General features: G+C 36.6%; 1 protein-coding gene across 4 annotated transcripts in view; it reads left to right on the plus strand.

The window, feature by feature from the left end:
- MAP3K2 (mitogen-activated protein kinase kinase kinase 2) overlaps positions 1–12,304 on the plus strand; it is a 62,455-nt gene extending 50,151 nt beyond the window's left edge. For all 4 annotated transcript variants that reach the window (XM_080398719.1, XM_080398718.1, XM_080398721.1 and 1 more), the window contains 4 exons: positions 1,025–1,156; positions 2,470–2,599; positions 3,673–3,850; positions 5,622–12,304. In XM_080398719.1, the coding sequence (XP_080254845.1) occupies positions 1,025–1,156; positions 2,470–2,599; positions 3,673–3,850; positions 5,622–5,847 (666 nt within the window). In that variant the 3' untranslated portion in view covers positions 5,848–12,304. The remainder of the gene's footprint in view (positions 1–1,024; positions 1,157–2,469; positions 2,600–3,672; positions 3,851–5,621) is intronic.
- The last annotated feature ends 95 nt before the right edge of the window (positions 12,305–12,399 follow it).

Consider the following 12,399-nt stretch of genomic DNA (forward strand, 5'->3'; position numbering starts at 1 on the left):
AGGACTGCGTTCTGCACTGTGGGGAACAAGGCCGGGGAAACAATGGGTGTAAGCATGATTGCAGAATTGAGTGGCTACCAGTTATAGTTGCTGCTACTAGTGATGTAGGATCAAGCAAAAAAAGCTAAGAATCGTTGGTGCTGTAGATTTCTAGTGTAGTTGTTGCTACTTCTTCAAAACGTAACAGAACAATTGATTATGCTTTGGAAATGTTAAATATAAAATACTGTAGTCTCTCCTGTAGCAACAGTTTTGTGACCTTACTTGCCACAGCATTTTGTAAAGTGTGCCTTTCTGTCAAAAACTGGTTTCCTTCTAACCTCAGAAATGTGAGTGTATCAGTAATAGCCTGTGACAAATAAAAAGTAAGTTTTGATGAAAGTCTTCTAGGTGAAATTTGGAGTCCAGTCAAGTTTGAGCTTCTGGGTTAGTATTTTTCCAGCATCTGTACAATGCATTTCAAAATATCTTACTTGCTGCTTGCAAAATTTTTAGTATTTCAGATAGCTCTAGAGAAAGCACCACTTTGCATTATTGTTGTTCTTTGTTGTGTTTCATTATTACAATATTAAGTGGTCCTCAAAGGCATTTTTAAACTAGTCTGTCATCCTGGAAAAGTTAAGAATTAATGCTAATTATTCTACTAAAATATTTAAAGATTTTTTTTTTTAACCTAATTGGAGACTTATGGTATGTTGCATAATGATCACTGACGTTATACGCATATTGATATCTGCTGTGCTCTGAAACAAACATAACTTCCAAATAAGAGAAACAATGAAATAACAGCTAAATCATCCCAAAGTCAATTTATAGACTATCCATAGGTGGGTTTACTTCCTTCAATCTAATGGTGATATTTTCATGTTATAAAATGTATAAACTTTGCATAAGCTCCAAGAGTATTTTGATATTTAGATTGTGTAACCCTTCATTCTGTACATACTGTCCTGCTTTAAAAAAAATGAAAACAATATTATTACTACATCAGGCATAGTAAATCTCGTCTGTTTTTTCCTTTTAGGAAGTAAATGCACTTGAATGTGAGATTCAGTTGCTGAAAAATCTTCTACATGAAAGAATTGTTCAGTATTATGGCTTCTTGAGAGATCCACCAGAAAGAACACTGTCTATATTCATGGAATATATGCCTGGGGTAAGCAAGAGAGCCAGTCCACTTCAGCCATCATTTCTACGCAATGTGACGAGCACCCAAGTAGACAATTTTTGCAGACGTACACGGAGATTAAAGAAATGTCCCAGTTAAAAACAGTAGCCAAAGATGGGTGCTTACAGCAGCCTATCTTCTCCATTGCATGTTTCGGTTTTCAGAATTACCATGGTTACAAAAGTTCTTTATTACTGGTTTTGGCATAAGAAGTACCTGGGAATGTCTTTGAAAGGAAAATATTATCATTAGTAAACTCTTGAATTTTCCTGAATTTTACTGTTTATTTTTGCTGCATTTCAGCTTGTGCTGTTGCATAATCACTATCTCAAGTGCTCAGTTTTTTCAGGAAAACAGAAAGTAGCTAATATGGGTGTTGGAACAAGTGGATACAGAAAATAATCTTGGTGCTTGTTTTTTGTGTGGCACCTAGGTACATGCTGAGCTGTTCTTGTACTGTTTTATTAAGAAATATTATAAAGTCAGAAAATGGTAGATTTTCATTTTTTCTCCAAGTGGGGTCAGCAGAGCTAAATAAAACGTGCTCATATAAAAACATAGGCTCTGTATTTCTGCATAGTTTACAGCATTCTACTTTGCTGCGAGACTCCACAGAAGAAAAGTGGTGGCTGTGGTTGGGTTTTTTTGTTGTTGTTGCTGGTAGTAGGGTTTTTGTTTGGTTTTTAGGTGAGTTCTGGGCTTTGTTTTGAGGGGCTTCTTGAATTTTTCTGAGATTTGGAGGACAGTGTCACAGAAGTCATCTTAGCAGTTTGTAACTGTGTGAAAAAGCCAGGTTATACATAAACACTTAGAAAGCAATAAATTTTTGATATTTATTTTAAGCCAAGACTTGCTTACTTAATTTTTGCATAAAACACCATTCTCCAGCATGTGGTAGGTTTGTTTTTTTCTTACCAAGCTTTTTTTTTTTCTAAATATAAACTAGCCAGGATAAACATGCATGTGTGTCACCATTTAACCATCAAAAAAGTTGAGTGATGTTTGAGTGAAAGTACAGCTGTTCTCTTTTTCTGTACATCACACTGGAACTGTTCAGCTGCTTGACAGCTTTAAAGTTAATAGCTTAACATTTCAGTATACTTTTCTGTCCAGCCTCTTCTTTGTCAGTTTTTACTTTTCTCAGTGGGTGTAAAACTGTATTGGTGTTTTTAAGTTGATCTAGAGAAGTGTTGCAAGTTTAAACATCTAAATTTCAGACATAAATTTCATTGAAGTTCAGGTGTGGTATTAGCCCACTTGTGATCCTAGAAATGTTAGCGTTTTATACTTGTTTGCCATAGGGTTCCATCAAAGACCAGTTGAAATCATATGGAGCACTCACAGAGAACGTGACTCGTAAATATACACGGCAGATTTTGGAAGGAGTTCACTACTTGCACAGTAATATGATTGTCCATCGAGATATTAAAGGTAATGATACTTCTGTGCACAGTTCAGTGCCCTTTCCTACAGATTCTTTTACAGTCTTGTGTGAAGCACTAAAATGTAATTAAGTTTGAAATGCCAAAACACTGACTTAAAAATCAGATTGCATTCCATCATTTATTCATGTTATTGTTGTAATCTGGGGGGGTGGGAAATAAGCATCTTTGTGATGTTCTTGCAGACTTCTGACAAAGTTTCCATAGACTGTCTGCAAAACAGTCGTGATAAATTTCTTTCTGATTTTATTTCAGTATTAAAGTGTTGAATATATCAAAGGATGTTGTTGTTACACATAGATAAAGCATGCAGAGGAAAGCATTATTACTTGAGTTTATTTTTACCGACTTTTGTTTCATCAGTTGTGTAGAAATGACTTAGCACTTCAGTGGTATGAGAAATGACTGGCAGAGGTGACTTGCCTGATCGTATGACTCTGACTAATTCTGTTTTACTGCCAGGAAATCTGAGGAAACAGACATATTTACTTTTTGCAGATAGATACAGGTGACTTGCAAGTGCTGCATAAGCAAGTTATGAATATGTAGGAAGATGGTGATGTGCAAAATAGGTGTGTTGAACACAATGTTGTTCCAAAAAGTTTTACAATTTTCCTGTTGCTTTATATCAATAGTGTTTTGCTCCAAAAAAAGTTGTGCTATCACAGTAAATTCTTGAACAAATTTGTAACACAGTTTGAGATTTTGCTTTAATCTAATATGAAGACACTTTCAGTTGTGCAGAAACTTCTTTGCCATTGCTTTTTATTTCCCTTGTATGGTAGTATGGCACATTCCTTATTTTGTCAGGAAGGCTTTGCAAAAATGACTGGCACTTCCCAGGAAACGCCTAGGATTGTATGCAAACCAATGCATACAATTCATTATTTTCTGAACCTTGAAATAGAGTGATAGGAATGAGCAGAGAAAGTAAATTCTCTGGCTTGAAATACTAGGCTGACCTTGCGTTCTATCACTGAATCTAAACTTCTGTTACTGTTTTCTACACCAAAAGGTTAATGGGCCTTCCATGAATGTAACACTGTGTTCCCTTCCTTCCAGGAGCAAATATTCTGCGAGATTCAGCAGGCAATGTGAAGCTCGGTGACTTCGGTGCCAGCAAACGACTGCAGACTATCTGTCTCTCTGGTACAGGAATGAAGTCGGTCGCAGGAACTCCTTACTGGATGAGTCCAGAAGTTATTAGTGGAGAAGGGTATGGCAGAAAAGCAGACATCTGGTATGTTAAAAAAAACCTTCTCTACTGAAAGGTGTCATTTCAGAACAGGCTCTTTTTCAACAGAGTATAGGTGTTAGTTATCTGAAGTTGGAGTGTTTCATTCTGGGGTTTAAGCTGAAGGTGGCAAGTGTGAGCACTGACAGCCATATTGGGAGAGTATAACACTGAAATTTGGGAATTTTTCCTTTGACATTTCCTCAGCCCATCAATTTAGGGATCATTAGAGAATCCTTTGAACTGACCTTGCATGAAGTTAAGATTACCTGACTGTAAATCCTGGAGACATAGTGAGTGAAAGCAACATGTGAAGCTTTGAAGCATCAATGAAGTTGGTGTTTTGTAATGAAACTTGTATCACTGAAATACCTTTGATACAAGGCAGAAAATGAAATGCTGACCCTTTAAAAGATAAGCACTTAAGAAGGAATTCACCAAATTTAAATGGGAGGTATCAAAAAATAATTTGGTTTAAGTTGTTATTAAATATGTAAGAATTAAGAGGGAGAGGTAATTTTTAAAAAATGAATGTTTGTGATACATTGTGTAATATGGCATAGTCTAATATAGCTGCAGCCCAATGAAGAGATGATGTTAGTGATTATACTTCTCGCACTGCAGGTGATCTGTGAACACACAGAGTAATGGGTAGGCAACAATAGATATGCAGGAGTAATATTTTGTGTGTTTAAAATATCCAACCAATGGCAGTACTTTTAATGTCAGGGAAATTAATTTAGCCTACTTCAGATCACTCTGTAATAGTTCTTCTAGACTTGAATAACAGCCTTATAGATGTCAGGCAGCTGACTTGTTCAGATTTGAAGTATTTGTACCAAGGTTAATGTATGGCTTTTTTATGGAGAAAATCCTGGTTAAAAGTAAGAAAAAAGACTTCTGCCAGTCAATGAATCCCTATTGTCTAAAGAAATTTATCTCTCTCTAGTGATAAAACTTCTTGCAAGCATCTTGAAAAACCATAAAACTTCCTGAAAATTGGGAAGTTTTTCCAGCCTATCTATTTTGCAGTATCATTTACTTGTTGCTGGAAGAGACTGATCTTGCAGGACTTACAGAAAAAATTTTTCTGGCCATATGCATGCCATTCTGCTTTTGTAAATTCTTTAAACATAACCTTTGTATACAAACATTGTTTAGGATCTTAAAATTTTGTTTGACAATCTAAATATATTTTTAGTATCCTTGATTAAAAGAGGAAGATACCACTGAAGTATGGTTCTAAACTTTTCCTCTGCCATGTTATGTTTGCACATTATGATAACTTCTGCATTTCCAATGAGCCAGCAATATACACAGTATGCCCAAGGCCTTCCCAGCCTCTTCCTTTTCTGTGAGGCCTTAATGAGCAAGAAAGCTTTCAAGTTCATTCAAATCCTGCAGGTGTCTGAACAGCTGGAGTACAAGGGCTATGTAGTGCTCATGGCCTCTGCCAGTCCGCTGGGCACTGACTAGCGGCAGTGGCATAACGCAGTTAGTATTGCCTAAATAATTATCTCATTATGTCTTCACTGAGGTAGTTTCTTTTGGCCTAGTGAAGTAATGAAGTGAAGATGTAGGTAGTGATTTGTGTAACTGAGAAAGTGTATAGATGTACGCGCAGGTTTTTTAACACACCTGTTTTCCACTGAAGTTGCTGTGTAGCATGCAGTGGACACTACTTATTGGTGGTATTTCAGTTGCTCTCTATTTCTTGTTTTCCTGGAAGGGCATGACTCTCTTGTAACCTGCTGTTTCACTTCTGCCTCTGTTTCAGGAGCGTAGGTTGTACAGTGGTAGAAATGCTCACGGAGAAGCCCCCGTGGGCAGAGTTCGAAGCAATGGCTGCCATCTTTAAAATTGCCACTCAGCCAACCAACCCCCAGCTACCACCTCACGTCTCCGACCATGCTCGGGATTTCTTGAAACGGATTTTTATCGAGGCCAAGCTGCGACCATTTGCAGATGAACTGCTAAGACACACGTTTGCACACTATCACTAACAGCCTGCCTCAACTCAGCTTGCATCTACTGCATTTATTTTCTATTTGACTGCACTTTTATTTTTATTTTTTACAGAAAAAGGAGAAAAAAGACAAGAGAGATGATATTCTCTTGAATCTTTGTTTCACTTAGATTGTAAACAATCTAAATTTTGTATCTAAAATGAGAATCTTCTCTCCCCCACTCCCACCAGGACTAGAACATTTTGTTTCTATGATGTACTGATGTGGTTCATGTAGATAAAGCACTTTAGTACATATTTGTTCCTTATTTAAAGAGGAAAAAAAAAAAAAAAAAAGACAAATGCTTGGACAGTCAGGAACTGTGTGACTTTTTCTGACACCACTGACTGACTCAGGGTGCAGGGAAAAATAGACATGCAGCTAAAGAACAAGAAGGTTACTTCTCTGTGATTCTTCTTGATATTGTAGGTACTTGCAGCAGAGAGTTCTAAGTTCTTACTAAATTTCAGCATTTTAATCAGTTTCTGGATTTTGCAGCTTAAGCTGGAGCACACAGTTCTGAGAGTTAATGATAAAGCTGGAAGAACTTGGAACTCTTTGTACTGCAGCGTGTCTAACCGGTACTTCTATGTGACCAAAAGAAAATAACAAAAAAGAACTCAACACTGTTGTAATAGCTAGAGGGTTTGGTGTAGAACGTTGTATTATCTTAATAGGAAAATAATTACAGGTAAACAGATTATGGACCCAACTCCTAGGAGCTACTATACTGCAAGGGGAAAATTTCTGTAATAGACAAGGGTCAGCTGTTGGATGTAAATAGTTAGGAGAATGCCTACTGCTGTATCTGCCAAAGAGAACCTCTGTTGCATAAGCTTGGAGGGAGATGGGTATCTTAGATAAGAAATAATAGTAATGTTGGGAATCAGTTCTCCTCCACAATCCCATGAATGGCTGGAGGGGAAGGGGAGTGACTAATCCTTGTGCAGTATACGAGTTACTTGATTCAGAATGAGCTCTAAGAAATTTTCAAAGCTGTTGAGAGGTGCTAGGGTGGAATGTATGTCAACATCAAGTGCCTGAATAATATAAAATTCTTCCCGTTATGCACTAAAATTGTTTTGCTAACACAGTTCAGTCATCTAGGATGTGTTGAACATTCCTGAAATAAAGTTAAACATCTTTTAACACCAGGGATAAGTCACTGAGAAAGATAAGACTCCAGTTATATTTTTAATAAGGTAGTGATGATGAATCCACATGAGCAAGGAGGCACAGAACAAAAGACTGTGAAAAACAGGCCAAACACAAAAAGCCAGCAATTAAATAAAATGGGTGTGATTACTCCAGCCTGATAATCCAGATGCTTAGTGTTTGTCAATTTCCAACTGTTATAAAACTTATGTTAATGACTTTTTCCATTTCTGAAAGAATATAATAAAAGAACAAAAATAAAGCTTTGAAATACTGCTTCTCAACTGAGAAGTCCAGGTACTGGTCAGGTGTAGTGAATAACTGACTTTTCACTACAGAAAAGTCAAACTCATATTTTTGTAGAAGAACACAACATAAATAATTTAAAAGGGCATTTGGAAATAAACTATTGGACTACAGAACTGAAATAATGTATACTGTTTTGGATAATTCATTGCTTGCTTTTGTTGTTTTGTAGAGGCAGAGCAGGCTGGTAGTGTGAAACTTGTCCACCCTGACAAGGCTCCACCTGTTTCGCATCTTTAGAGGACCATCAGCATTGTGAAGTGCATGGAGAAAGAACAATAAGCTTACCCATTCCCATGGTAGTTCACTCATGACATTTCCAAATTTATTCTGCTAACTTCCACATTTTGTACCAGAGCCTAAGCAGGAGTATGGATCTATCCTAATCACTTTACCTGTAGTGGAGTAATAATGATTTTTTTTGAGGCCATCTTTCCTGAGACTGAGTGATGGCTGCTTCGGTACATGTGACTTTTACCCAGTTTATAATTTTCTCAGTCAGGGTACACAACTGTGCAAGGTTTTTGGAGCATGGGAAGAACTAGTCAGACCAGGGAAAGTTTAGAAGGCTGAAAGTCAGCTTGTACTGATGTTCTGGGGTTTTTTTGCTTCATTACTAGATAAAAGCTATGAAAGCAGCCTTTAAGAAGTGGTGTGTACTCGGCTGTGAAGGACTTTTGCTTCATAAGCAAAATTTTGTGACAGCAGGGATGCAGAGATTAATGTAAAGCCTAACAGTTTACGTAGGTATTTTAAAGATCACGTAATTGAAATGATTGATTTCAAACAGATTAAGAAGGTACCAAAACTAAGGTGACAATGTATATAAAAATCAGTAGCTGACAGTGATATCTGAACAGGTAAGGAAATTTTATATTACCAAAAAAGGACATTAAAGAGAAGACATAACCAAGTTTATCTTGTAGCATTCATAACATTTAAATATACTATTCTAAAAAGAAACTGCACTCTCTGAAGCTTGAAGATTTTTCTGAATCTAGTTTTCTTATAATGTGTCCTTTTTGTGAGACAATGATGGCTCTTGTATATTGCAATATCACTTCCTCATTGTGATTTTTAATTACTGAATAATCAAGTTTGCTGCTTTTGTGCCTTTTATAAAAAAAGGCATTCAGTCATGACAACAGTGTGTGTTTTGGAGCCAGGAAAAAAAAAAAAGAATTTGCAGGATGCATTTTCCTTAATTTCTTTGACATAAAAGAAAGCTGCCAATATAAGGACAGTGATTCTTAAATGAAGCTGATGTTTTCCAGTTCCAGTGATTCTAGTAAAATTTTATGAATTTAACCAAGAGACTAGGCTTGAGCTGACTTTTTTTTTTTATCCTACGCAGAATTTGTCTACTGACTTAAGCAGCTTAGAGTGAATTAGATGGTTATTAACTTAAATGTTTTCAGCTAGAAATTAATTATGAAGCTAAATCTGACTTATACCAAAAGGTCAGCTGGTATTTATCCCCTGTTGGGGTAATGCAGTAAAACAAGCTGCGTTGCATAACAGAGTGTCTCTGTATACAATGTCTGTAAATCACATTGAGTACTAGCACAGCAATGAACAAATTAATTCTTCTAGAATTTGAGAGGGCACGTGGAATTGCATGCTTAAAAGTCCATTGGAGGAGGGTTGCAGAGGAAATATGCTTGCTAGCATTTTAGAATCATGAATCAGTCTTAATTATTGAATCCAATTACTAAAAAATGCCATTGGAAACAATACTGTTACAGAGTTGTTTTGCTTCTCTGCAAATGCCCCGATGAAGCTATGCTCTCAAAAAAAGATAGCGGTTCACAGTGAGTATGCCTATTTTCAAAAGACTTATCCACTAATGAATTTTACTTATGTCTGTTGCATGTATTAAGTTACAAAAGTTAAGCTGCTTCTGTAGTACAGCCTTAATAGTGTAACAGTCCTGTTAGAGCACAACTGCAAGTTTCAGTTGTGTTACAGCAAGTTGATAATTTTTAATTTTGGTGATAGAAATATCCATGCAAGAGCTTAAAAAGGTATAGATCTAATAACTGTGAAGTTAAATCTACATAGACTTTTTTCTTGACGGTTTAAATATAGTCATAAAACTTTAACTTGATTTGCAATTCAATTTGAAGCTAAATAGTCCCTTCAGTAGAACAAAATGAGAAGTTACTTTTTTTTAGCTAGTGCCTTTTTATCTATATGCCTTAATTTTGTTCGTATTTGAACACCATATTTCAGTATATGTCATACAATTCCCTGTGACCATAGCAGACTTAGAGTATGGGTTTTTTCAAAGTGCCCAAGGTAGAATTCACCAAACTGCATTGAAAAGTGTACTTTATTTATGATCTGTGGCAGACATTTAAATTCAGAATTTTAAAAAGTTATTTTTGGAGCGCTTCCTGAGGGCTTCCTGTGCTAATACACATTTTTTTACTTGCTTTTTGGAGATTGTACACTGCACATACCAGAAAAGACTTAAGCTGGCCTTGTGCCCATGAAATTTTTTCCTGTGCCGTTTGGATAATCCCAGTCCTGCTGTTGTTTTGACTGAAAGCCTTGTAGCACCTGTAGGTACAGCGCGGTACAGCAAGCCATTCTTTTGGACAACATAGAGTGATGTCTAACTGCAGCTTCAGAGACTTGAGCAAATCGGCCAGATCTACAATTATTTATAACCATTTCTTTTTTTAATCTTGAAAGTCTTTGTCACGCATATAGAAAAGCATAAATGTGTGCTTGAATATAAGTCCCTATGGTGTTTCTGGAAAAGCAAAAGTATACCGCCAGTATCATTTCTTCTTGCTGGTAACTTGCTGTCTTGTGTTAATGACGAGTCTGCAGTGTAAAATCACATACAACTACCAAAGCTTTTCTATTCCCATATACATATAGCCAAAAGTGATGTTTCATGGATTAATACTGTTACTTATAGATACGAATATATCCATCAGTAAGCTATTGCTAGCTGAGTAAAGCAGGTGCTAGTAAGAAGTGATAGACACTGCCCATATCTAAGAGATTTGGGCGTTTATAGTTGCTGTTTTGATGTGCATAATTCATGCCAGCATTAAAATGAAGAGTTTGCTTTTTAAAACTCTTTAATTTTAGAATGACAACAATAAGTTAATGCATAAGCTTGGTGACTAAACCTGGTGACTTTTACAGCCAGGTTTGAACTTTGGGATTTGTAAGGAATGCCATGAAAATAAGTATGTTTGTGACCTGAACTGCTCTGTGCACCGTAGTGAGAACATTTCAAAGCTGCTGGGAAGCAGTCGACGTGACAGCCAAATGTCACCCACCATTACCTGGGTTCAGGAGGAGTCCCAAATGCACGCCAAAGGCAGAACTGATACCAACCCAGGGTTTGTGAATCAGAATCCTTGATCAGAAACAAAAGAGCTCCTTTCTCTTTTTATTTCCCCCACCTTGGCCTGCACAGTTGATTTTTCTTTCCTATTGGCATAACAAATACAGCATAAGTGGTGGCTGCTGGTCGCTCCTGAATGAGGTGCAAGTTCACCTACAGCTTTACGCCGGGGCCCTGTCTGTTGCACCCAGGATGCTGCAGCTCCCCGCGTGCTGGAGCAGCCCTTGGGTTTTCCCTAGCAGTATATACACTTCCATATTCAAGGCGCGGATGAGGTGGAGGAAATGAAATTTCCCACGTTTCAAAGCAGTGACGCTAGTAATTCACACTTCGGCTAGGTTCTAGTTTTCAGAAACTTACTTCAAAGGGAGAGGAACTGGATTAAAACGCATTAAGATTGGATCTCATGCTTCAGCCCTTACGCTGAGTGTGCCAATGACGATTGGAGGTTAGGGTTTTCTGTCAAGAGATAAGGAAAAGGATACTCTTAACTCCAGAGTGGATATTTGTGGGAAATGTTTCAGAGGTTTTTCATGTCTTTTACCCCCAAACTGGACGATCCTTTTCCCCAGAGGTTATATAGCGTGGATTTAAGAACAAGGATTGCATTTTGTCTTCTGAACAGGCATTAGATTGTCAGTTCCCTAGTGCTTGTTTCTCATTCATACCAATGCAAAAGGTGGTGTCACCCCAAAATTGGAACGGTTTATTAGAGCATAGTGTCTGTCATCTCAGACCTCACAGGAGTCATATAATGGAATATCACTGTAAATACATGGAGGAGACTTAGATGAATTGAACGTAGGCTTTTAGTTTTCATGAAGCTATGAATAAAAATTTGTAAATTTACTCTTGATCTAATGTACATTTTTATGTAGCCATTAAATTCTCTATTTAATCTATCAGTTTCTCACTGTAAATGTTTTTACTCTCAGTTGAATGCTGGGCACAGTTTGTAATGTATGTACACAAAGGTGTTTTTTTCTATCAACGTTGACTTTTTTGCACATTTTTGGAAATATTTAATTTGTACACTGATTTAATACTCTGACCAATTGTTGATGGGTGTATGAGAATCACGTGTGTGTGCAATGTACTACTGTCTGGATGTATGGGTTTTCTATTACTTTTGAGATGTTGCTACCAGTAACTGCACTGCTGTTGCTGCTTTACATGGAATATCTTGTGTATAAAAAAGGATAAAAACAATTAAAAAATTAGCCTACGGTTATCTTGGTTGAGGAACTCGGGAGTTGAGCATTGCTTACTAGTTCCGTTTGTCTAACAACCTTCCAAACTTAAAAACAAAGAAAGAAACAAAACCCCTTGTAATTCTGTGTATGCATTGAATATATGTGTGTGTGTATATATCCCAGTAATCTTATTCCACAATTTCATTTCTACATTTTTATGAACTTGTTTTTTAAGGGTACTATGTTTAGTTAGAATAATTAAATATATGAAAGCTTTGAGAGATGATTTACTAGATAAATATATTTTCAGCTGGCTGATGTTCAAAATATTTTTTTAATTTTTGTTTTTAACCATTCGAAATGTATTTGTATTTCCAAAATCAGACACGAATTGTACTTAGAAATATATTAAAACACTCTGTAGGGACAACAGTGTGATTTCTCTTTGAAGAATTTTGTGCTTTAGAACAATGCGGAATGTCAGTCTTGTTCCTGAATTTCCAATTGGCTTTTTTATTTATTGGCCTT

Source organism: Falco punctatus (genome assembly GCF_963210335.1).
Source record: "Falco punctatus genome assembly, chromosome: 8".
In the NCBI taxonomy this organism is placed as follows: Eukaryota; Metazoa; Chordata; class Aves; order Falconiformes; family Falconidae; genus Falco; species Falco punctatus.